Here is a 26,500-nt window from a genome sequence, read left to right on the forward strand (position 1 = left end):
ATTTGATGATAAAAAAATCATAAAAATTTTAATAATGATTGGGGATATTTGTGATTAATATAAGTACATATAAAGGATGGAAATTTCGTTCATTTCACAATAATTTCTGCAGGTAGGTGTGAAATTAATATACTTAATTTTTTTGGGTTTTATTGATGAACCCGATCAAGAATAGTCACTGAATAATATGCATGATTATAATTCAAAAATGACCAAAATATAGACAATGAAAAAATTATCCAATTTTTCAGATCGAAATGAGGTTCGCCATTTGCCTATTAGCTATCATCATTGGTTGTGGAGCTATTTCTGAGGAAGAAGCTCGCAACCAGTGGCAAAACTATCAGGTGAGCTCATCAAAATTTATATTAATTTAAGGTAGACCTAAAACCGCAAATTAATTACGTTTGTTTATTTATTGTACATTATTTGAACCTACTCTTTTCACAGGAAGAATTTGGAAAATCCTACAGATCTCTAGTCGAACACCGCCATCGTTTCGCTTTGTTCAAGCAAAAACTTCAAGAAATCGAAGAACACAACAAACTGTATGCTGAAGGAAGAGTAACATGGTTCAAAGGTATTACACCTTTCTCTGACTGGACCCGTGAAGAATTCAACAACTACATCAATAAAAACAAATATAAAGATATCTTTGGAGAAGAACAAATTTTCAAAAATGAAAATCTAACAGCTCCTGCTAGTATTGACTGGAGATCAAAAGGAGCTGTCAGTGAAGTGAAAAATCAAGGGGAATGCGGATCATGTTGGACCTTCAGTTCTGTGAGTTGCAACAACACATTATTATTGATGACATTGAATTTATCTTGGTTCATAGAGGTATCAGAGAAAAATTATTTTACGTAAATGAGGAGAACTTTCATTTACAAATGATACAGTATTCAATATTCACATATGTTTACCTTCCATTCCATGCATCTTCCAGTTACTTATTTCGAGATCTCTGTTAACACAGGTATCTCAAATTGACCACAAATTTCTCAATTAATATGATATTATCATTTCAGACAGGAGCTTTGGAAGGTGCAGCTCAAATCAAAACAGGTGTACTCACTTCTTTGAGTGAACAAAATTTAATGGACTGTGCCACTGAAGAATACAATGGATTTGGTTGTGATGGAGGTACTTCCATTGGAGCTTTCCAATACGCTCAAGATAACGGCATCGCCTCAGAAGCAAGCTACCCTTACACTGGATCTCAAGGTTCTTGCAAATCCTTCAAACCAGTCGTTCACGCCACTGGTTTTGTGAGAGTGCCTCAATCTGAAAAAGAGCTCCTCAATGCCGTTGGCACTGCTGGACCAGTATCAGCTTCTATAGTTGCCACTGATAATTTACAAGATTATAAGGGAGGTATCTTGAACGATCCTACCTGTGATGGTCAAAATGTCAACCACGGTGTTCTGGTTGTCGGTTATGATTCAGAAAACGGTAAAGACTATTGGATAATCAAGAATTCTTGGGGCCCAAAATGGGGAGAAGATGGATATTGGCGGATGATTCGTGGAGTTGTTTCATGTAGTATAACTAAACAGGCAAGATACCCTTTGGTTTGAATATTTTTGATGTATTTTTTATATGATAAGGTTTGTAGATATTCATTTTCATTCGAGAACAAAATGGACGATGAAAATTTCATTGAAATATTTTTACTAGTATATTCTCATAAATGTTGTCCTTCAAAAAAGAAGTTGTTGTAATTAAATGTAAGGTACCTACTATAATTATTTGCTTGTGAAGAAATTAGAAGAATTTATTTATAAAATTAATAAGAATGCCAATTAAATTTTTCTAAGAAAAATAAATTATTGAAGTTGAACATAATGTATGAATATTAAACAACCCACTTCAAAATTTTGATAAAGATGATTTCATCTTTGTGAATATTCGTTTTTCATGAAGTTTGAAATCAAATAACTGAGTCATTAAAAAAGGTCATTTATATTTAGTCAGTCAATAAACGTAAAATACAAAAAAATTGAGCTTAAAATAGGTACTATACTATCATAACTGAATATAAATAAAACAACCTATAAAATTCAATGGTGAAATGTATCTTCATGTTCTAATTTGATAGGAAATTTTCACCTATCTACGAAATAAGACTAGCATTATATTGAAAATAAGTTATGAAACATTTCACCATAAAATTTCATATAGAATTTAGTGAGAAAAGTTGAAAGACACAAGTGAGATATAAAAAGTTATATATACACAAAGTTTCATAAATCATACATTTTTATTGCTCTATCAAATAACATAATTATAATTGTGCAATACCAATTATAAGATGGATATCGATATTCACGAACTGTTTTCTACAACGGTAACCAATTTTTAGAATTGATGTGCGAAAACAGAACAACTAAGTTCGGAATGTTCAAACTAACTATTTCGAAAAAATAAGCCTATGACGTTTTTTATATTGGAATTTCAAGAAATTTAGTTCCGAATTATATAAACAAATCATGAAAATAAAATGAAGGAATAATATTTTTAATTTAGTTCATAATACTACACAATATTTTTTGTTAGATTTAAATGAGTTATTGAAGTCCAATATAAGAATCAATATACATGCATTAAATTTTCAATATTAAGCTATTAGTAAACTTGGTTCGACAATAAATACAATTTTTATTTTTTATTCTTCCAAAAATACTATTACAATATTATACAGGTTCCTACAAAAATTTTTTTCATAATCTTAAAAGACTCTGTGCGACTACAAAGACTATACACACAACTTGATTTGTAACTACGAACACCGCGAATATTGTGATGTGGCCATTCATTATCAATACATTCAGGATTCAAACATGCAGCTATATTTACATGAACATAAGAGAAGTATAAATTTCTCGAACACTAAAAATGAAGAAATTCGAAAAGATATGTATGAAGACCCTTCAGAATGTTCCCGCTTGTATCGTTTTCAATATAATAAAATTTTTCTCGATCTAATTTTTTTATTTCATTTGCTTTCCAGATACAGAGTCTTTTTGCTGAACTGTGAAAATGTATGATACAATCAGTTAAGTAACTGATATTGAGGAATATGCCAATGTTCTAATTCTTATTTATTTATGAACAGTAATTTCTTCCAATCATTTTTAAATCTTTGCAGATGAACCTAACGAATATTGTTCATAGATTTCGAAATCACGTGTTCATTTCTTAAACACTTGTCAAAAGGTTGTAACTTTTCCTAATTTCAGGCTCAACAACTTTCGTTGTTTTCTAGCGCTAAGTTTCATGAGAAGGCTCCTCGTTCCTTCTAGAATGGCACGTTCATCTTCATCTGCTTCCTGTTCGTTATCCTGATAGGATACAAATCCGCTTTCAGGACGTGATATAGACATAGGCTCCAGTAGTTCAAACCATCGTTCAACTTTGGCTGCTGAGCTCAACTGAAAAAAAGTATAATTAATTGAGGTGCTTCTGGAAATAAGCTTATGGCTTTTCATAAATTTCTAGCAAGCCAGGATTCAAAATGAGAATAGACAGTTAATTAATTAACTATATCTTAGGAAGGGTAGAAAACAATATTGATCGAGAGGTATGTTCATCTCCCTCAAGACTGGTTCAATGAAGTTTCAAATGAATCCTGTGTCCTCGTGATACAAAATCAATAATTAATTGGTATCCATATACGCTGAAGAAACGAATCAGATGATATGTTCCTAAAATAGAGAGTCAATAGGACATAACCACAGTCAGTCGTGCGTTCAACGTTGTTTGATACTATAATACATATACGTAGCGCCAATATTTGAGCATTTTTCCTAAAATTCATGTTATGAAGAGTGTTAAATATAGAGGAAATAGTTTATTAAAAACTATCTTTCTGAGGTTTTCAGCTTATATTAATATTTTCAACTCTCACAAAATCTTGGGACATGGTTGCCATAATCGAATCATTGCTGTATTCATTTGTAGTTAGTTTTTTGATACTGATTTCAAAATGAAATTAAAGATTTGATCCGTCTATCAAAGTTTCATGAGATCAAGAAAATCATGAAAATGAGACTATATATTTGTTACTCGATATGTAATTGAAAAGGCAATTGAATTCAATAAGCAACTTCATTTTGGTTTCGTAGATTCAAAACAAGCATTTGATAGAGTTTGATAAAAATTCAGACGATTATTTGGGAACTTAATCAGAATAACACCACTAGAATCAAATCATCACATTATTCAACCTTATCATGATGGACGAGATGATAAATGATGTCAAAGAAACCAATGCTGAGTATAAAATGGGCAACCAAAGCTTAAAAATATTTTGTTATGCTGATGATATATTACTTATGACAGAATGTGAATATTATGATCTCCCAACAGTTGTATGTCAGACGAGAGCAAAACGAGAATTTATGAAACCTGTATAAGGCCCATATTTATTTATGCCATAGAGACGAGTGCTGAAACATCGAAAACTAAAAGCATATTAACAACATCAGAAATGATAAGAGGTGTGCAACTTCTGGCAAGAGTGAGGAATGTTTAGTTATCAGAAAAGAGTTTGGGGTTCAAGATATGGTAAGATGGTCTAGGTCTACAGTGAGACGTAGAGGGTGAAGATATCATGTAGATCACATGAGCCATGAACATGAGCTAATTGGACCAAAAAAGAAAACCATCAGACGCCAAACGATCACCAGGAATACCTCCTAGTGAACAGGCAATAGCGGAAAGTAACAGGACTAAGTCCTAACGTAAGACGAAGAAGAGATAAAGATGAAAAAGAGAAAACTTAGCAATAGCTCAAATCAACAAAATTGGAACATTTTTTTTACCGTTACCCTTTTTGATTTTGAACGATTGATCTTGTTATATCCATTTTGAAAATAAATACAGAAGATGGTATTTATGTTTTTGCGCGTTTATTCAAGGGGATGAGCCTGCTATAATTGTTGAGCCTAGAGCGGTCTGAAACGATAAGGTTTGACTCACTGTCTATCTTTTCGGCGGATGAGCTTGCAAAAAGTGCATCAAGGTTAAGACCTGCTGGACCTGAGCCTTTCTGTGGGATAGGAAAAGACCAATACAAAGCTGCGGTCCAGCTATGGGAGTTGAACAGTAGGACAATCCACTGGACTAACACTCCTAGACTTGCTCAGGCAAAGAAATTCGTGAAGATTTCACCTACTTACACCAGAAAGCTCCTGAAGCTGTCACGAGCGGAGCTTCGGGTGATGGTGGGACTGCTGACGGGGCAGTGTCGGTACAAACATCATTTGTATCGTATGGGTAAGTCAGCAGACGAGATTTGCAGGCTCTGTGGATCGGAAGTAGAAACGGCTGAACACTTGATATGCAAGTGTCCAGAGCTGGCTGGCCTAAGAACCATTCACATGGGCAAGCCGGTCCTGGATACCAGAGAGGTAATGGCCAAGGCCCCTAGGGAGGTTGTCAATTTTATTAAAGTCGTTGACGACCTCCCTGGGTTTCTATGAATGAGTAGGGTAGTGAACAAAAGATCTGCATGGTCGCAGTTCCCGGAAGGCTTACCGAAGCAAAACGACCCCAGTTCAAATAATAATAAATACTAATAAGTCCTAACGTAAGAGGAAGAAGAGATAAAGATGAAAAAGAGAAAACTTAGCAATAGCTCAAATCAACAAAATTGGAACATTTTTTTTACCGTTACCCTTTTTGATTTTGAATGATTGATCTTGTTATATCCATTTTGAAAATAAATACAGAAGATGGTATTTATGTTTTTGCGCGTTTATTCAAGGGGATGAAACTGCTATAATTGTTGAGCCTAGAGCGGTCTGAAACGATAAGGTTTGACTCACTGTCTATCTTTTCGGCCGTCTTTCACTCTATAACTCTCGAATGGAATGAAATTTTTAGGGACTGAAATGGTTAAGGTAGGTTGAGAGTCTAACTAAATGTGTCGGTTAAGTTTATTACTGGACCCAATCCTGTCGATAGTTCCAGAGTTGTAGCCATATGAAATTTTATTTTCTTAGTAATTGAAATAATGCCTATCCCATCGTATTGAAATGAAGATATCAACATTCTTTGAAAATCATTTTTACATTGGAGATAATAAATGTCTGTAAGAAAACGATCTTTGTGGTTTTCAAGAAATAAGAAAACATGATTTTATTAAACTTCAAAACTCTGTATATTGGTTAGTGAACTTCGTTTATGGCAACCTTTTTCTTGAATAAAACCTTGGAATTTTCTGACATCTCTCTGGAACACCCTGTGTACGTCTCAATACGATGATTCTGTACATATCAGAAATTTTTGAGGGAATTATTTAGATTCCTCTTGATTTTGCCCATTACCGAAAATGGGAGTGATAAGAAAAAAAACGAGGAAAACCCTGACGTGAAGTCAGGAGCTTTCGAGCCTCTGATTTTATTTTAGTGCTTTCAAGGAAAAGCACTAATAATACAAAAAATGTTTTTTTGTTATTATTCGAGAACCGGACCTACCCAGAAAATTTTACCTGAAAGTTTTGAGATCCTTTCGTTCGGGAGCTATCGTGTTAACGTTCATCTGTTCGGACAGACATTTTTTAAATTGACAACGGATTCGTCATCAGAAAGTTTGAGACCATCCCTGACTCAAAATTTAAAAGTTACAGACATTTTGACGAAATGGTATAGCGATTGGCTTTCATGGAAGCATATCGTGTTGTTGTGATATTGCAGAATTTGGTATCTCTTAAAATCTCTGATACTTTTCAAAACTCTAACAATTGATATCACTGCATTTGAGAAACCTCACTTACGCTAATGAATAGTGTGGCTATTTCAGGAAACGTTTTTTGCTTTGTAAGAATGTCCTATATACAAAATCATCTTTGACAGATATTTTGCTTTGGGAATCATAATTGTTAACCAGCGTTGCTGTTTTTTTTACCCTTTGTGTTTTAGACACTTGTTTAGTTTATTCGTCTTTGAAATCACAGAATATCTCACCGTGATCTGAACGTTTTGCTTAATACTGCGCTGGATTTCTCCGATCTGAATGTCAACTGTGTGCGGATGCGGTATTTATACAATCTCCAAAAACTCGAAGAATGATGCCGAATAAACTCAACAATCTGTAGATGAATTGAAGAAAGGTGCAATTTTGATAAGATAATATTAAATTATTTGTATAAAATAAGTGTGACTTCAGGAGCCTTAAGAGCTAAATTATTCAGTATGGAATACGAAAAGTGTGTCCCAGATTGTATTTTTACTAATTTGTGAAAACATTTTATACTTTTTATAATGAAAAAATGTACTCGAAAATGTAGGTACTTATCCCGGTTATCTCACGTGAAGGCATCGAAACGAAATAATCGAGTGGCATGTTCGATTAGAAACCGCTCAAAAAGATTCCATTTTTCATAATGCTAATTATGAGTGCCAGTGCAAAAATCCAAATTTCAATGTGTAACCTTCTAACAAACCATCTTTATCCATGTTGAAAAATAATTGAGACAAAAATATCATTTGCCAAATTCATCGCTATTGTTTTCAAAATATATAGTTATTTATTTTTGTAATTGAATCTTTACTGTTCTTTAACAGCACTATTCGTATCTACGGAGACGTAGCTATCTTAATAAAATGTAATTCGTTCTACAAATGATATAAGGTTGAATAAATTGATCTTGATGGTTCGACAGGTCTATATACCAGACTGATGAATTTGATGATTTGTTACTTCTGCCCTGAAAAAATAAACCTTTACCTTCATCATGAACTGAATTAGGGATTAGGTACTAAAGTAAAACAAAGGTCAAAATTAAATTATCCTTTGAAATTTTACAAGTAAACCACTGAAGGTTGTCTACTGAAAGTAAGACAAGAAAGAAACATATGAGCGAAGAGATACCTTTCATGCCGAAATAGAGATCATAATAATCTAGAACATAGGTAACATTTAGATTTATTAGATGACGAATACGGTAACAAAAAATATAACACTAATATATTCAGATTCACTTGGTAGTATGTCTTGCCCACATGGACCGATGCACTTGCTGCATCAACTCGCTTCTATTCGGTACCTTCTCACTGGTACTCCTCTGGATAGGAGGTCCGTTCATCCTGAAGTCGTCAGTCAACCTCAAATTGGCCAGAAGACCTTCTGTCTCCTTATCATTCTTAATACTGTTGCTATTAGTCGATGGCACAGGAACTATCACTCTAACTTTCCCCTCAGAGTCAGTGGTGGTTAGAGTACCCACTTGGGACAGTGGCTTGATCAAGTTGCTGGGTTTGAAGTGGTCGCTTCTCTGTGTCTCACTCCGTAAGGGTGAATTTCTGGTGCTTTGGGTAGGGATTTGGGGACTTTGTTGGGTTTGCTGATTGGTTTGTCTATCAAGATTGTTACTCATAGATTGGGCATAGTTTTGCAACTGGATTGAAGCGTTTGATTTAGTGAATGGAAGGGTGTTAGTTTGGTGGTACTGGTAAGGAATTTGTCTAGGTTCACTGCTGTGCCTCAAGCCAGGCAATCTACTCTCTGTGAAAGAGTTCCGATTGCTTATTAAAGGAGTTGAAAAATTTTGAGGAGGCGTTGGTATGTTGTAATTGTTATTCAACATATTGGAGGAGGGATAATAAGGGGGTTGGAAGTAAGGCATAGCTGGATTGAAATTGAATGGATAGGAAGTTGGCGGCGTGTATCCGCTCAAAGCTTGCAACCTCTGCAGCAATTGAGCTTCTAGGTTTGCCTGCTGATTGTACGGAAAATTGAAGACACTGCCTGCGGGATTGAGAGCACTTAGAGGTGAGGGAGGTAGACATGAAGTAACTGATCGGTTCTCGTAGAAATCTTGAGGGTTCACTCCGAGAGCTTGATGTAAACTGTTGTCCAGCGATGCCTCGCTCAGATCCGACATGTAGTTCATCGACATGCCGGATGATTGCTGATGCTGCTGAAATTAGAAGATGTTGACAATGATGTATTTCTGGATTTAAAAGTTTTAAGTGGAAGATAGTCGAATCAGACAAACATCTCGAAAAGGAAACATCTTACAGAAAAATGTTTCGAATTAAAGGTTGGTGATTTTGAGAGGATAGCTCACTTATGTCACCCTTGTGGGGGGGACGGGGATCAATTCTGGAATTTTAAATAACCATGTTTTTTTTTGCAGATTCGTATTCTACGGTAAAAATACAAGTTTTGTACGAAAATTTTTAGTAAGATATTTCCTTTTCGAGAATTTTCACTGATCCAACTTGAAAAATCCACCCGTTATAAATACATATTCTGCCAAGAAAATATTTGAAATTGATAATTCAAAAAAACGTTCGACTTTTCAGAGTATTTGTTCAGATAACTCTATTTTGTCAGTTCATTAGTTTTATGATTATAACAAAGGATAAAACATTCTTTTTGAACTGATATCTCTTTTTCTAATTTTTGTAGAGTTGAAGAAATTCTCTAAAAAAAATGAGGAAAGCACTTATGTTTGTACCCGTGAAGACAACATAAAACTATATAGGGGTCCCTAAGGGCGTAATTAGTGAATTAATTAGCGCTAAAAAAGTCTTGACATCACGTCAGTGCTTTCCCCATTATTAAGAGTCATTCTACTTGAATTTTTCACAGTTCTAACGATCTGTGGGTTAAAATTGAAGAAATTTGAACATTTTCTTATACAAATGAAGTATTGTCTTACTTTTTCATTTTAACCCTGACAAAATTGGGGCTGGCAGTCAGTTTGTGAATTAATAAAATCAACTCTCAAAGATTTGAATTTTTCCTTTTTTTTTGTTAGCTGATTTAGCTTTTGTTTTATTTAGTTAGCTTTTCTGTTAGCTTTTGTCTCCTCAGAAAGAATTTCCAATTGGAATTATTTATTGAAAATGTCGACAATCAATTCATTATTTTTTGGCTTTAAGAAGTAACTGAATAGCTTGAAAAAATTTAGATTGGATTAATTAATCAAATACACACCTACCTAATATCAAGCAGAATAAATATCCAGCAGCACACGGTTATTTTCGTCCTTCCCATTCGGAAAGACCTGTTGCACAAAGATTGGGCAATTGTTTTTAGTTACCTTGATTAGTCAGCACTTAAATAAAACACATTTGCACTAAACACTGCGGATGCAGATGGAAATGTAGCTGCGATCATGCAAAAACAAAATAAAAACAATAAAAATGAAGCAAGGTGAGAGTAAATGTAAATTTTTCATATAATCAAGTTATTTCCACATAAATTTAATTGATCTACGAGTTCTACAGATCTACCAGCTATGTGGATTTAATAGTCCTATTAATTTATTGCTATATAGACCCATAAGTTAATTAGATCTGTTTGCACACTGCTTACCACTATGAACTCTGGCGTTTTTGAAAGAACAGTAAAAATTGAGAAAAAACAATGAGCTTTTAACTGAAACCGACCATTGATTCATACATATCTGCTTCCACTCAAAAAATGAGGAGATGCTGATGTATTTCAATCAGACTTTTAGCGAAAAAATTCTTCTGAAATAATCGTATACAGGCCGAATTTGAACATTGAATTTAGCCATAGATTAGACTTACGTAAAAAGTTCTAAGCTTTAAATGTTCCATAAGGGGCTAATGCTCTCCTCTCCTTTGATGTATAGACCATACCACATTATATGATAAAAGGAGGTGCACTTGCTCCAGTGGCTGTGATCACATTATAATCCAGACAGGGAATTTTGTTATCAAATTCTAATTTAGAAACTCTAATAATGAAGTAGTCGTGTGACAAATTATTTTTCATTTCCTTAAGGAAGTCAATTACCTATCTATGGCTTTGATTATACAAAAAAACGAGGCAACATGGCCGCCGCTGTGTTGAAGGCATTTCTTTGCTCCAGGGTGGATCAATAAACGATGAAGAATCATCCCTTATTGCTCTCTTTATATTATTAGACGTGTTACGATACTAACGTAAAATCACAAACTGAGCGTATAATCTTCGATACGAATTGTCAAAAAAAAAACAATCTTGGACAAGCAAAACTACGAAAATGTGTATGGTGTTTAGAGTCTAAAACTCATTCGACGCTCTGGAACCCAAACTCATACTAAAGTTTTTTTGTTTTCAAATGAGTAAATATATACAATTTCAAATTTAAATATATTTTTTCTGTATTCAATAGGTAATTTGGTAATGAATCCAACAAGAACTACTTTGAGCCTCGGGGATGTTTCTTTTCATTCCATGTGAGCAGGTAACGTGTTAATTAAATCCATATCTAATGTTTTATACGAGCTGTTCCGGATGCAGCGTGGAAAAATTGACGATTAAACATGGTTGTAAAATAAACATTGAACAAGGATGCGTTCAAGTTGGGATAGCTATAATATAATAAAGAAAGTTGGAAAAACATTCCGTAGGTTTCCATGAAATTCGGTGTGTAATTTTCACTGAAGACATTCAGCAAATATTTGCTTTTGAAAGGAAATGAGAAAATTTTCATGAAACCAAGGTTGAAATAAATGCCAAGCGAACATAAAAACAGAAGCATTAGTTCAGTTCAACAACGAGAAATATTTTTACCTGTGGTAACGTTACATGAGGAGAATTCTGCTGCTGACTCGTAACTCCGGTAGATTTATCACTTCCACCTTGTAAATGAGACACCAAAGCAGCAATGTGGTCGAGGAGTTCCCTGTTGTGTACTAGGAGTTGGTGAGTTCTGCTCTGGGCCTCCATTCTAGCAGCCTAGAGTCATAAAAACTTAGTAAGCACCAAATTATCCTTTTTTTCTTATCAATGGGGAGGCTAAGATCTCAATATGTTCATGTTCATTGAATATCAAAAACTTCACTCAAGATACCTTAATTTCGTGTTGTCTGTTCACTGTATCAAAAGGTCTTTATCATTATATTATGGCTACGATTTAATAAGGTTGAAACAAAACCCCAAGCATGGTCTTCAATTACAATCTATTAATTAAAGTTATAGCAAAGATTGCATAATAATATAATAATAATAATAAAATGGTTTATTCTGTAAGCTACAGGGTATAAACATACAAGCACAGAGGCGTGAGCCTGTACGTGACTTCTAAATAAACAAAATATAATACAATAGCCGGTATTCAAATAATTCCACAAATCAAAATCAAATTCCAACAACATATCCTAACAAAAGATACAATATTCAATGATATACATGATATACAAAGATTCAATATAATGTAGTTTTTGTTGCAAATCAATGTAATATTCACTGGGCTTATTAATGTTAATATATAGAAATTATGTATGAGACAACAAACATATAGTAAATGGTATTTGCTGAATTATGCATGAAATTTTTAATAACAATATCTCATACTGATTGTGACTGTATTCTGTTGATGAAGCTTCTGTTTTCGAACTACTATGTACGGTGGCCACAAATATGTTGACAAAACTATAAAGACAGAAGGTCAATAGGAAGATACTACAATCAGAAAGAAATTCTGCTAGACAATCAATGCATGGTAAGTCACCCGTCTTACTAATTGCTGTTAACGTGCTGAAAATGAGAATCATAATCGAAAATGAATAGTGTGGAAAATTGTCATGGTTTTTTTGGTATCCAATCATCTCACTGATAGTGTTGATCTATCAAGTATCACTCTATGTGTACTCCCATAGGTAACTTTTCGATCCTTCATAACAATGTGCCATATTTTTCTCTAACTTATATCTACATTTACTTCCTGATATCACTGAGATCAATCCCAGGAAATATGTTATTTTTTTATCCAATAATCGAAAACGTTAATTAAGAATTCTTCACTATTCTCAGACCCTTATTGAAAATGCGTAATAACGCTTGAAATTGCAGCATTTGAATTAAGTTCACTTCATATCCTTGATATCTCTTCTAGAAGTCAATTCGCTAAATCTTGCCTCTTATATGAATATTATCTTCGATATATCTGTTTAATTGGGTGTGCAAAAATCCAATACAAGATGAAATGAGTTCCTGGATCCAGGAAATTATAACAATATCTACCGATTTCAACTAGATGAAATCTCACTTGGTCTGCAGCAAGTGCTTCTCACATAAATATTCTTGTTGAAAGAAGCCCAGCCTATTTGAAATCTAACTGAACTTCCAATCAACTAGATGTGGAAAACCTCAATACAGATTTTTCGGAAGATAAGCAGAATCTCTGGATCCAAAAAAATAAAAACTTCATCTAGATGAAAACTCACTTGCTCAGCAGCAAGTTGCTCTTTCGCCAGCTGTAACTGAGCCATCGCTGCCTGAGTCTGTTGGCTTTGTTGCTCCAATTGTTCTCTCAACAGTTGTATTTCGTGATGTGAAGAAAGTGTGCTTCCAGCAGAGGGTAGTGAGCTGGTGAATACTGCACTTTCCGTCGTGAGTACGTCACTATGTGGTGCTGAGTAAGTCTCCGTGTTCATCTGGGAAAAATATGTAGGATATTAAAGTAAAATATGAGTGAGAGTCTACCAAAATTAAATACTCTTGAAAAGAAAACATCTTACGCTAAAATATTTCGAATGAAAGGTTGGTGGTTTTCAGTGGGAAGTCCATTTCTGATAAAACCTGTTCCATGTTTTGTACGAACAATTAGTCACGATTCATCACAGATGGCTCTGTAGTCGAAATTAAATATTAAATAGTTAGTAGTAGAAATTAAATAGTTGGACAATTTACAACTAAAATTTCATGTGAATGATTAATGGAACGGATACTTTGAAGTCTTTCAGGCGGAAAATTCAAATACGATTACAGCACCATCTGTGACGAATCGTAAAAATTGTTCGGACATAAATTTTGTATTTTTTGCTGAAGAATAAGAACCTCTTACTATTCCAAAGTTGACGCCCTCCCTCCTACAAATATTTCCATAAGATGTTTCCATTTTTGAGATCTTTAACTAATTCAACTCAAAAATGTAAATGGTGTTGATTATTGAACAAAATATTTTGAAGTCATGCCTTCACTATCATCATATCAACAAAAACTTACATATGAATTTTTATTGATACTAGACGTTGTAAATGTAGGTAACATATCTATCTGTTTGGGAATCGGTTGTTTAGGGGTCCTCGGTTCATGTATTTCTTTTGAGTTGAAATCTTCAAAACCAGGTAGAGATAATCCTTCTATGTCAGTCTCGGAAGGAACATCTGCAAATGAAAAAATCTATTAAGATCGAGAAAAGAAAAACTGTTATACTATCATAATAGAATTGTGGGAGCATTTCTCGAATCGTTTGATGAATCGCAAAATCTGTTCAATAGTTCCCGAGTTATTATATCATCATGAAATTTTGCTTCATCAACAACTGAAAAAAAAACCCAAACGATCGAAGTGGAATTAAGAAATCAAAATTCAAAATAGCAAATTTATGCTCAGGTTTTCCTGACCTGATTCGCAGGGAGAGTGGACAAAATGCAAGGATGCAAGAAGACACCATAAGGACGAATTTTTCATACGATGTCAAGTTCATGACTAGAAAATGCAGCATTCATTTTTGAAGAATTCGTAAATTTCAATGAAAATGTAGATTTCATCCGAAGGATGAAGATATGGTATATTATATAATGACATATAGTTTTCGATAGAGAATAAATCGAACCTTTCAAGCATCCCCTTATTATTTTATATTCTTCCAAAAAAGGATACCTGGCATTATTAATCCACCTACCCTGAAAATTTGATATTTTAAGCTCTTTTTGTTAGGGACTAATAGTCTTTACGGCCGGACGTAGGGATAGAATCTAATTTGAGGATGGATTCATCATGAGTGATTCGAGTCTTATTGTTTAACCCTTTGTGTCCTAGTGTGTCCACTGTGGGGACACAAGTTAATAATTTTTTTCTCAGACGCCTAATGCGCTCACCGTATAGCCACATATTGCTTAGTTCGTGTAAATCCCATATCTACACATAGGAGCGCGAACTACATCGCTGATCCATACGGAAACGCATTGGATGTAAACTAATATCCACGATTGTGTACTAGCTATATGAAGCAGCTATTTTATCGTGTTTCGAAGTGAAAAAAAACATGGAAGGTAGTTTTTTCTTGGGAAATATATAAAAACTTATTATAAATTGTCATGTTCGTGAGCTAATGTGAATATCATCTAATAATAATTTTATTTTTCGCGTGAATGTCGGTGGTCTCGTCTTGAGGACACAAGACAAATGGTAACTTTTTCATTTTTTTTTCAGAGGAAACATCATTCTTATTTCGTGATTTGGAGGAGTTGAATTCTCAGGATTTATTCTCTCTTCTAGAAGAAATACCATCTGGGAACAACTCGGAGGTTGATGATTGTTCTGATGATGAGTTACTTCAAGGGAATGATGTGGAAATTGAGAATGACTAGATTGACATGAATTCTCTCGATATCATTTATGCGGACGATCTTTTAGAAATTGAAAATTGTGTTGTACATCATTCCAATAATTCAATGAAAGTAGCTGCAGATCAAAATATATGTAGCAGCGAAGATGAAATTGATTTGCATACTGTCAAGCAAAAAATTTTACGGAATAATACGATTTGGACAACTGAAAACTCGTACTGCCCACAAAATAAAAAAGAATTCAACGAATCTTATGGACTGTTTAAAAAATTTTTTCAGAATTTCATACGAAGTAGATTTTTGTATTAGGTTTCATTAAAAATAATAATATGATTTACATTGTGTAAAATTTCTTCATTGCCTAGTGTCCCCACAATGAGGACACGTCCTAAAGCAAAAATCCCTTGTCCGAAAACTCAAAAACATGTTTATTCACTTTATTCAATCATAGTTGAATACTATTATTTGATTTTCAACAGAAAAATATCGATAAAATTAATTCCGGTCACAAAGGGTTAAGAACATTTTCGGCTCAAAATTCTAAAATTATAGACATTGTTTCGATATTATAGATCAATGTTCGGAGAAAAAGCGCTCAAAAATACCCACAATATTCCAAAGACCATCTTTCAGATTTATATTATGTTGACAACCATGGACATTCTGTTTATTGTTGATCGATTTCGCATTAGGTAATCGTCAATATGATTTGATCATCTTAATTGACATGAAGAAGCTTAATACAGTGCAGGTTCAAAAATAAACACATTATATGAAGTTATTGAATATCGACGTAAAGTTTATTGGTTCTGCTCTATGATATGAAGTGATTCAGAGATTATTTTCATTCCAACTGGCAAAATTTATGTCTCTAAAAATAATTCTTTCGAGCTTTCAATAACGTATTATAATAATTTGAATCTCGATTTAAGGACACAGGAGGTTCAGCATAAAAAGAGTATTGTATTCGTTTCATAAGAAGAATTATATGAAATGAGAATAATAAGAGAGGCATATTTATTCAGTTCTTTTTCCAGTACCTATCTGTATTTGTCCTACACAATATTCCCATATAATATTCAGCAGTTATAAAGAATCAAAGGGAACCTCCTAGGGCTCTGTGAGACCTCCAGAAGATAGAGCTTGTAGGTGAAACTTATTCAGAGTTTTCAATCTCAATTTGTAAAACAAGCTTAAAAAATTTGAATGACATGCTGCTGAGTACAGGGTGGGCAAATTTCGATGTTTTAGCACTACAACTTTTGAACCAGAGGAGATAGACAAAATCTGATACCCACTTCTCAATCTCTTTTTCTGAGAAACTAACAAGGGTAGTATTCATTTTTGGCCACCTTCTTTTGTTTTCGAGTTATAAGCGAAAATTGGAAAAATGGCGATATCGAAAAACATTTATATCACCGTTGATACTGATGATAGAGCTCTGATGTTAAAACATTATACAGGCACTTTTTTACGTAGAATGCAGTGGCGTGCTCGTATTTTCAAAAGGGTTTTTAATTACGAAGCTATGACCCAAAGTTATGTTTTTTCGAAAGGGAACACTAGATTTTTGTGCCATTTTCTGAAAGCTTAATTTTTCCTGATTTCAAAAATATATAACATCGTATGATTCGTATCAAAATAAATAACAGAAAATGGTCAAAAACCTTTTTTTCACTTAAGAGTCTCAATATTTCTATGGTTTCAACTGTTGATGAGCCTTTCTATAACAAGAGCAGTGTCCTTCCGTCAATCTGATTATTTCTATGCTTTTCACTTATTTCTACAATATTCGAATCTATATTTATTTCAAAGAAATAGTTTCGAAAAGATAAACGAACTTGGAAAAAGTTTCCTAGGTAACTTGAACACAGTTTCAAATATTCATCTATTGAAATATCGAGAAGAGGTGTCGACTGTGCATTGTGCAATTGTTGTCATTATTAGGTTAAATATTATTTCTTGTTTGTCCCTTCGTAATTAAAATGTTGAGTTCAAACATATATGCATTGTTTCATATGCTGTTTAAAATGGATTGGTACTTGTGCGTATTGATTCTGGAGACCTATGTAAATAATCTCCTGATAGCATCTCAATACAACTCTTTCGATTGAAAAATTCGATCTTGTGGTTTCTCCGTTATTTCCAAATCAATTTTTAGATAAAAAATTTATAAAACATATCTAGATTCTAATTTTGTAGGAATGAGTGAAAAGCATAGAAATAATCAGATTGACAGAAGGACACTGCTCTTGTTATAGAAAGCTCAATTTTTCTGTGTTCATCATCAGTTGAAACCATAGAAATATTGAGACTCTTAGGTGAAAAGAGGTTTTTGGGCATTTTCTATTATTTATATTGATCCGAATCATACGATGTTATATATTTTTGAAATCTGAAAAAATCAAGCTTTCAGAAAATGACAGAAAATTCTAGTGTTCCCATTTGAAAAAACATAACTTTGGGTCATAGCTTCGTAATTGAAAACCCGTTTGAAAATACGAGCACGCCACTGGATTCTACGTAAAAAAGTGTCTGTATAATGTTTTAATTTCAGAGCTCTATCATCAGTATTAACGGTGATATTAGTAATTTACGTAACAAGTCCGGAAAATAGGGTTTTTTTGGACGAATAGACAAAATTCCAGGACGAGCGTAAGCGAGTCCTGGAAGTCTGTGAGTCCAAAAAAACCATTTTCGGGCGTGTTGCGTACAATATTTTTTCGGCTACCATGTAAAATAACATATCGCTGCTGCTTTTCATATTTTATTGCGATTGCGATAAAAAAACATACAAATTTTTGACAACTAATTTCATATGAACTGTCAGCCGTTATCTCGGTTTCTATGGATTCTATGATTCTTTTCCGGCCTAGTCCGGGAAGTACGTACTTTCCGGACTAGGCCGGGAAATGCTACTTTCTCAGAGAAAAAGCGTCCGGGAAGTGAGCACTTCCCGGACGGTTGCCGAAAAAAATGTTTTTCGATATCGCCATTTTTTCCAATTTTCGCTTATAACTCGAAAACAAAGAAGGTGGCCAAAAATGAATACTACCCTTGTTAGTTTCTCAGAAAAACAGATCGAGAAGTGGGTATCAGATTTTGTCTATCTCCTCTGGTTCAAAAGTTGTAGTGCTAAAACATCGAAATTTGCCCACCCTGTACATTCTTTCAATAATTTGTCAGGAGTAAATCAGTTGAAAAAAAATTTTGCCTGAAAATAAATAATAACATTTTGCATTCTAAATTAGGCTCCTACATCAGAAAAACTCATAAAATATTCAGAATTTGTCAAATGACATTTGTCAACACAGAGACGTTGATCTATTTCATATTGAAATTTTCTAATGCTGATTCATTTTTTAGTAAATTCATCCAAATATGAAGGTACGATCTATTCTTATACTGAAGCGAATAATCATTAATATATTCTTTACCCCTATAACTCTAATTTTTCTTTAGTTAACCACTATATCTCATCACTTATGTGAATCGAATTTATTCAAGTATGACCTGTATAATCCGAATTACGACTAAGTTGAACTAAACGTAATTCGAAGAGAAATCTTGGGCCTTTGGTGTTTCGAGTTAATGAGAGCCTGCTGTATTTTGTTTTTTTTTCTCAATTTTGGATTTACCACATCGATACAGCAATCTGTTCGGGGAAAGACTCAAAAACCACGAGACGGCGTTTCAGAAAATAATAAAATAAATCTCTACCATAAAACTTTTTCATGTCGAGATGGAAATAACTTAAACGCTTTTGAAAAAACAAATTCAGTAAACGGGTTTCTAGATTTATTTCGTTTCCTTTCTATGGATTTTCTCTTTTTCATACTCAGCTCTGTTTATCAGATCAAACAAATTTGATCTTTCTATAATGGCATTTATTTCAACGCAATAAAAAAGTTTAGGAATTACTTCCTGAAGATTTACGACTGGCTGAAATAAAAACGAAACATTATTTTATCCCGAAATATATCAGTATCTGTTGGTTTTTCTATTCGAAGGGATATCTATTTCCTACTATCAGATAGATTCCGCAAGTTTTGATGGACATGAAGTATAAATTACAATTGAAAGCGAGGAGAATATATTGACTCCTACCTTTTTTACCTTTCTCAGAATTCAGGTCACTAAGTCGATCGCTCAGCAAATCCTGGGTGAGTGTTTCTTGTTCTTCTTGATCCAGATTATCATTTTCTGGGGCAGTTATCGATAATTTATGGCACACTTCGAAAGCTTGACCAACAGTCCTCACCACCCTCATGGCTTGACTCTGAAAAAAATTAAATGTTAACTAAAGTGTGTTATAGTATTACTCTTCCTTGTGTTTAAACTGAATCAAATTTTATTGTCTGGTTTCTATAGATAATACAATTCGAATGAAAGAGTAAATTGGCTTATTCTCACAATTGTTTGTTACTCTCCTCAGAAATAGGTGATGAGAGTATAAAATAAACATTGAGTTCAAGTCAAAAAAATATTAGACGGTTATTGCTCCCAATATTTATTATGTTATTGGATGGGCTATTATTTTCCCATTTCATTAGAAAATGTAATTTCAATTAATCTTCCATTGTTGGGCTCGAAGAGAATTTTATTACTGCAGTAAATGTTCAATGATTGTAAATTCAAATTTTACGCTCAGATGAATATATCTTGTATACAATTCTAAGAAGCATTGAACTTCAATTATTTGTTTCATCCTCAAACTTTATTTCTCTACAGGGCAATGTTATAAATATAATTATTCATTTTTGGATTGATAATAATTGTATTTGCATATCATGTATCCAATTTTTAATTTGAAAGAGCATAAAATACACTAATTAAATATTACATTGTGATACAATTATGAAAATTGAGACTTTCTAGTCCCATCAAATAAGTTTTCTTCTATATTGAATAATGAATATTTCCATTCAAAAAAGAAATAATTTGATTACAATTGAAAGGTTAAAAAATCGGATCTATCAAACTTCTCTAATATCTGCATAACGAAGAATTGATTTGTGGGATTTTATTGTAATGAAACTTTTACTATTGGAATAACCCCCTGATAAGAATGTATGTGTTTGTTCGATTGTTGAATACTATATCTCAAATGATCATTGTGTTTATTTAAAGTGCCTTGAATCATTTCCGAATTATTCTACAGAAAGATTTGTGAGATATATTTTATGAAAAAAATTCACGATGAAGAAGCATACGAAAATAATACTCTCACTGACGAATGTATAATGCCACAAGATTATCACATACCTATGGGCTCGAAATAAACAGTTTATCATATTTACTTCTCAAACCTTCGCGAGCTAAATTCACAAAGTTTATTATTTGATGCACAATTTTCATGGAAATAGTAAAAGAAATAAATACCATTTCTTTGTCAAACTAATTCTAAAGACAATAAATGTTTTACGCATTTGAGATATCAACGTATTAAACGTTATAGATGAAAGGGTAAGAGAAGAAATACGGTATCTTATTGCAGACTATCAGTTCCTAAACACAATAGAGATATGGAATAATCAATAAATCTACAGAAAGAACAACAGAAGAAACTGCAAATATAAGAATTAAAAACTATTGAATACTCGATGAGCTCTGATTGCAATTTGTTATCATTTGACAGAAAACACCTAAACTGGAATTGAAATCAGCAGATTCTGGGTGGTGACAGAAATAACTCCTACAACAGTCTGATAAACATTAAGTAAAGTGACACTTTTGAAGAATAAGGTAAGATGAACACCTAAACATGAACAAACGTGATAGAAATTCGTCCGATGCAAACATTATTATTGTTTTTTGGTAATACCGAATTCAAGAAGCAGAAGGACATAATACCAAAGCCTTCGTAGAACACATTGAATTTTCTTATTTCTTTTACCTCTTAAGGAGTTAATATTGAAGCTTGGAGGATAAGAAACTTAAGCAAAGCATCATTGTGGGATAGATTCATTGCTGCTACTATAAGTAGCTAGTTCAAACAGGAAATTCATCATATTCTAGGATTCTCATGTTAGCGGAGCAAAAGAATATTGTTTAGCTATTGTTTTGTACTTCATTTTATGATCCTATTAGTTCATACCTCTAAGTCGTACTCATCAACACTTGGTGTACGAATAATTCCATTGGTGAAAGAGATACTCCTCTTCATTCCACTGGTTGGAATCATGAGATTGCTAGTATTCTGTTTCCTAGTTCTTGTATCTGCTGCTAACGGTTCAGGTGTATAAGTCTCTGGCTCCTTAAACGACAGTTTCTTCCTCGGCCTCTCCAAAGCCAAGGCTGCAGTATTCAAATTCCTTTCAATATTACCACAACAGATAGTGGCTGGTCTGTCTCTGGATATATTGCAATCATATTCTTCAACCTGGATTTGTATAGGATAACTACTAACCGAATTCTGTTTCTTCAGCTTCGATGGAGGAGTACCACCACTTTCAACCATCTTTTCCAGGGGTTTGTGGGTGGCTTTGAATAGACATTCGATGGCGGAATATTTTCCGGTTTTTTTTGTAGGGGATTCAGGTACTTCTGCATTCTTGCCTTTGTCGCCAAAATTGAAGAGTTTCTGGCGAGCTTTGGAAAGCATGTCATGTTTCTTTTTCACGACTTCTACATCTTGCATGTCTAAGCTGGAATGTCTCACTTTGCCTGTCTTGTTCATATTTAGAGACCCTCAAGACCTGAGGCGGATGAATAAGATTGAATTGATTCTTTAGTTTGATTTTCATTTCCACATATTTGATTTATTTTAAAGAATTCTATAGTTGCAGTGTGCTTTGATATATTGAACGTTGGCTATTCAAAAATATTGTAATATCTGTGAATTTTCATTCGAGATTGAATGCATTATCAATTTCAGTTTTCAAGAGATAATTTTAATCATTCAACAAAAAATTTTAACAGTAGAAATTTTTATTTTTTTTCACTTTTTTCGGAGAAATATAGAGAATTGTGGAGACTTGATTCTTGTTTTTAATTATTTCATAGTAAAATTTATTGTGTTAAATTGGGAAAAAAATGTTCCATGGAGAAAAATGTAACTTCGGAAATCCTCAAAATCAGATTTTTATTGTAAATTTGATAAAAGAAATAGTATTTCTTGTCAAAGGGGAGATATATAGGACTACATATTTAGTCCGAAGATTCTGAGGGGCCTTACATAAGCCTAGGAGAGTCTGGTAAAAAATATTGAAAGATGGATATATAATTGTAATTTAATATTATTTTTATATTAAATAACTTCAAGCAGCATGATTTGTATTTTAGAATAATCAGTTGTTTATTAGTTATTTACTGACTGTATTCGAATGAATTTGGTCGAATTCAGATGTATCTCTTTGAAACTATAACTTTGAAGTGAAGGCTGGTTAGACTTTTTCAATTGAGAAAGTTAAATATTCTGAATATTTGACCCTTTTGGCTTTTGGAATTGAAATTATCCGACAACTGTCTCATGGAGACAGACATGAAAAATTGAATCGAAATCGGTATCTTTCAAAAATTAATAACAATTGATTTCATGGAAGCTAACATCTAGCGTGTGATATATAAAGTGTGGAATAAAATCTCAAACTTATAGTCTGTAGAAATGCATTTTCACAATTTCAATTTAATTTGATTCCTTCAATGGGATATGAAATGTATAATAATTTTCACAATTTCACTGAGAAACACGAAAAATATTATTTTTGAGAGTATTTTTCGAATTATTCGTTTGCTTGTTGACCGAAAAAAAACACAATATATGTAAGTCCATTGCTGTCATCTCTTTTCCATCCATTTACTACTCGAATATTCAATTTTTTCTAAATAAATCTATCGACCGCAACAATTGAAATCATATTCTCATCTGTACTCCAAAAAAATATCCATAAAAAATTAAGTATTAAATTATTTTTTTAATGAAGATCATGATCATATTGTTCAAGACGTTTGTTCTACAATGGAAGAAATCTGAATATAGATAAAAAGCGGCCGAGTCCAATTGAGATTTGAACTGTCATCTCGTCGGAAAAAAAATCATTTCATGTTGTCGAGACATCAATCTCACTCACTGATGTCACGAAATAAGCACTAGAGATTAATTTTAGGAAATTTTCTAATTTTATCGTCTTTCGCATAACTTGTAAAAATATTTTTATCATTGAAATTTGGTTCAATTACACTCAATGAAAATCAGCTGAAGATCTAACGGTTGATCAATGTACTATGAAACTGCATTTCTGACATCTTGTTTACTTCTAGTTATGACGTAAATATTCAAATCTCCCAAAAATAAATCTATAGGTCGCAACAACTGAAAACATAATCTTATATATACTTCATCAGAATACCCATAAAAGAATTGAATCAATTTCTTTTTAATGGAGATCATAATCCTCTTGTTCAAGAGGTTTTTATTACAATCGAAAAAATCTGAATATAAATAAGAACCAGCGGAATCCAATTAAGATTCGAACTGTTTTTTCGATGGGAAAAAAACAAAGAGAAGTAATCATTTCATGTTTTCGGGATATCTTTCTCACTTACTAATGTCACATAATAATTCAATTTTCTAATTTTATCGACTTCATGTATAAATATCTTCATCACTCAAATTTGATTTGAATTACGTGTAATGAACAAACTACTTTGATTTGTGTTTTAGCTCATTTTTTATATAGATGCGCATAAAATTCTTGATTTGTGCACATTGATATTCTTCATGCGAAACAAGAGTGACAAGTGGGTGTCTTACGACATAAATTTCAAACGTTTCATCTATACATATCCCGTAAATTTTTCTACAGCAAACTTCAAAGGAAATCAAATCTATGAAAGTGAAAATCAAACCAAAAATAGCAAGTCGCAATTGAATTCAAACAATCCTTGACCTCAATCACCTATGACCGAGCATCTGTTCGAGTAAAAACACATCCAGGTCACACAAAAACTAAAAAAAATCACATCACTGGTCAACTTTTTCGGATGAGTAGATGAAGTCACGTTTTCTTGACCGGACAGAAATTTTCTCGCGATGTAAAGCCGAAATTACACAACCGCATTTCGAACAATTAAAACGAATTTTCCCCGTTGGATTGATAGCGCACGACTTTGGAAAGCTAGAAATAACCGAAGTGATCTTAGCTCGAACTTCGGTCGTGTAGTAATAGGCAGAAAGCCAGGTGACTCTGCTTCTGATGTAGTAAATCCGTCGGTTCCTTACAGATCAACAAAATATAGATGCGGGGTGTTGGGACTCCGCTTATAAGCGCCAATTTTGAATATTTGTTTTCTTCGCAAGCGGGAACTATAGAAAGTGCAATTTGCAGATATGTATAGGGTGCCTAGTCTACTTTAAAAAGTCCAAAACTTCAAGGAAAGATTCTACATGTGATCTTCAAGAAAAAATGTCATATAACACATAGTCGAAATATTGACGGAAATTCTTCAATTTAACATTTTATATTTTTACGAAATATTTAATTTTTTTTTATAGAATCAATTACAGTCCAGTTATCCTTGCAGCCTCATCAAATTTGATTCCAAATCTCGAAAAGGCATGGAATTGGCTATAACACAAGAATTTTTTTGGGCCAAAAAATTTCTCACTGCTGGAGCGGTAAGCACATACCTAAACATAATTATTTTTAGGTGAACAATATCCATCACATTTTTCCAATAGGTTTATCGATTGTTAATGAAGGATTGTGAACATGTTTCCTTTTCAGTGAAAACTACTCCATTTAGTGATCTTTCTAATGACATATCAGCTTTTACATTAGCTACTTGTTTTCGGCCTCAATATCATGGCTAACATTTCATTTCATGTTCATTTCATTTATTTATTCACAACAATATACAAGTGAATAATTTTAACCCATTAACATATTCCATGGGGCGTCAATACATCAATAAATTCTAGTTCAAAGTAGTTAAAATAACTTTCATCAAATCTATAATAATCAAATGTAAATATAAATAAAGTCAAAATTTAAAATAAATTAACATTGAAATAAATTAAATAAAATCAATAAATTAACGTCCAAAACAGGTTAAATCTTAAGACATTGATAGTCAATAATCGAGTATAAGACAAACATTACATACATGACAAACTATTCAAAATGGCTAATCCAAAACTCATTCATAGTGTAGTAGGCTTTTTTGTACAAATTTTCTTTATTTCATGTTTCAACTTATTTTTGTTCATAACTTTGAAAGCTTCTGGGATCTTATTATATACATGATAACAACAAAAAATAAGAAATCATTCAAACCTGATTTTCTTCCATTTTGAAGCTCTTAATGATTGAATCAGTTCTTTTTTCTGATTGGTTATTGGGGTTACTCTCACTAGAGCTGTTAATTTATCTGTAGAGTCAAACGAATCGACTAAATTTCATTAATAGACATTATAAGAAAGAAGTTAAGAGAAAGGACAAAATTCTGGACGAACTCGCTATAAATAATCAAACAATAAACTAATATCAAATGTTCGAAATGTCTACCGCTTTGTTCAATACATTTCACACTGAATCTACAACCCGTGAATATTTCGACCATGTGTTATATGACATGTTTTGTTGAAAGTCAACAATCTGTACACAGGGTGGTCCAGATTTTAGTTCAATATCTTTGGCTTCGGATAGAACAACTCGTTTCATGAAAAAAGTTCATACAAACATATATTCTTACAAGCTTCGTTTTCGAGAGACAGGGTGTTAAAGTACAAAATTGACGGAGTGTATATAACGCTTTAGATAGCATTTAATTCAACATTTCAGAAAGAAGATTTATCAGACAATTTTCACAAAAATGACTTATTGTTTCGGTGTCTGACAATTTTCTATAATCCACTTCGTTGATTTTTGTACTTTCAATCATCTCTAATGGGAAAATTTGAAAAATTAATTTTTGTAGATTTTCAAGGATAATGATTACTTTGTACTCGATTATCTCAAAAATTGTACAGGCTATGGAAAAATTCAAGAGATCTTTTTTTTTAGTGAAGCTCTGTTGATTTCAGAAATGAAATAATTTTTTCGAAAAAAGACAGTGGTGTAAATTTACGATAGAAAAAGGATTATCGCACCCCTATATCTAGGCCACTGGATAATTTTGGCAGGAGATACTCAACCTAATTCGAAACATTACATTATCTTCAATACCCAAAAATT

General features: G+C 33.0%; 2 protein-coding genes and 1 long non-coding RNA gene across 9 annotated transcripts in view; 2 read left to right on the forward strand and 1 right to left on the reverse strand.

Annotated features, from left to right (window-relative positions):
- On the forward strand, nucleotides 1-3,031 carry LOC123672079 (procathepsin L-like). Its single transcript, XM_045606063.1, has 4 exons — nucleotides 1-112; nucleotides 252-347; nucleotides 451-783; nucleotides 1,029-3,031. Exons 2-4 carry the CDS (start codon nucleotides 258-260, stop codon nucleotides 1,575-1,577), a joined length of 972 nt encoding a protein of 323 aa, XP_045462019.1. The 5' UTR covers nucleotides 1-112; nucleotides 252-257; the 3' UTR covers nucleotides 1,578-3,031.
- A 4,882-nt stretch (nucleotides 3,032-7,913) lies between these two features.
- The window catches only part of LOC123672071 (capon-like protein), a 175,704-nt gene continuing 157,117 nt past the window's right edge, over nucleotides 7,914-26,500 (reverse strand). For 2 of the 7 annotated variants that reach the window (XM_045606053.1, XM_045606054.1), the window contains exons 6-10: nucleotides 19,431-19,602; nucleotides 13,975-14,135; nucleotides 13,194-13,403; nucleotides 11,539-11,703; nucleotides 7,914-8,923 (exon numbers count right to left, since the gene is read on the reverse strand). In XM_045606053.1, coding sequence (XP_045462009.1) covers nucleotides 7,982-8,923; nucleotides 11,539-11,703; nucleotides 13,194-13,403; nucleotides 13,975-14,135; nucleotides 19,431-19,602 — 1,650 coding nt within the window. In that variant the 3' untranslated portion in view covers nucleotides 7,914-7,981. Of the gene's footprint in view, nucleotides 8,924-11,538; nucleotides 11,704-13,193; nucleotides 13,404-13,974; nucleotides 14,136-19,430; nucleotides 19,603-21,420; nucleotides 22,022-24,173; nucleotides 24,509-26,500 lie in introns of those variants that run through there. The other 5 variants (XM_045606048.1, XM_045606052.1, XM_045606049.1 and 2 more) reach the window with 5 other exon arrangements.
- On the forward strand, nucleotides 14,779-15,660 carry LOC123672084. Its single transcript, XR_006746219.1, has 2 exons — nucleotides 14,779-15,026; nucleotides 15,187-15,660. It is a non-coding gene; the product is annotated as an uncharacterized LOC123672084 (long non-coding RNA).

The sequence above is a fragment of the Harmonia axyridis genome, chromosome 2 (assembly GCF_914767665.1).
Source record: "Harmonia axyridis chromosome 2, icHarAxyr1.1, whole genome shotgun sequence".
Classification (NCBI taxonomy): Eukaryota; Metazoa; Arthropoda; class Insecta; order Coleoptera; family Coccinellidae; genus Harmonia; species Harmonia axyridis.

Bases quoted from the DNA above. Each gene is read 5' to 3' on its own strand.
- LOC123672079 (XM_045606063.1), top strand. From the start codon at position 258: ATGAGGTTCGCCATTTGCCTATTAGCTATCATCATTGGTTGTGGAGCT. The intron at 348-450 runs GTGAGCTCATCA...CTCTTTTCACAG, and splicing joins ACCAGTGGCAAAACTATCAG to GAAGAATTTGGAAAATCCTA. The intron at 784-1,028 runs GTGAGTTGCAAC...TTATCATTTCAG, and splicing joins CATGTTGGACCTTCAGTTCT to ACAGGAGCTTTGGAAGGTGC.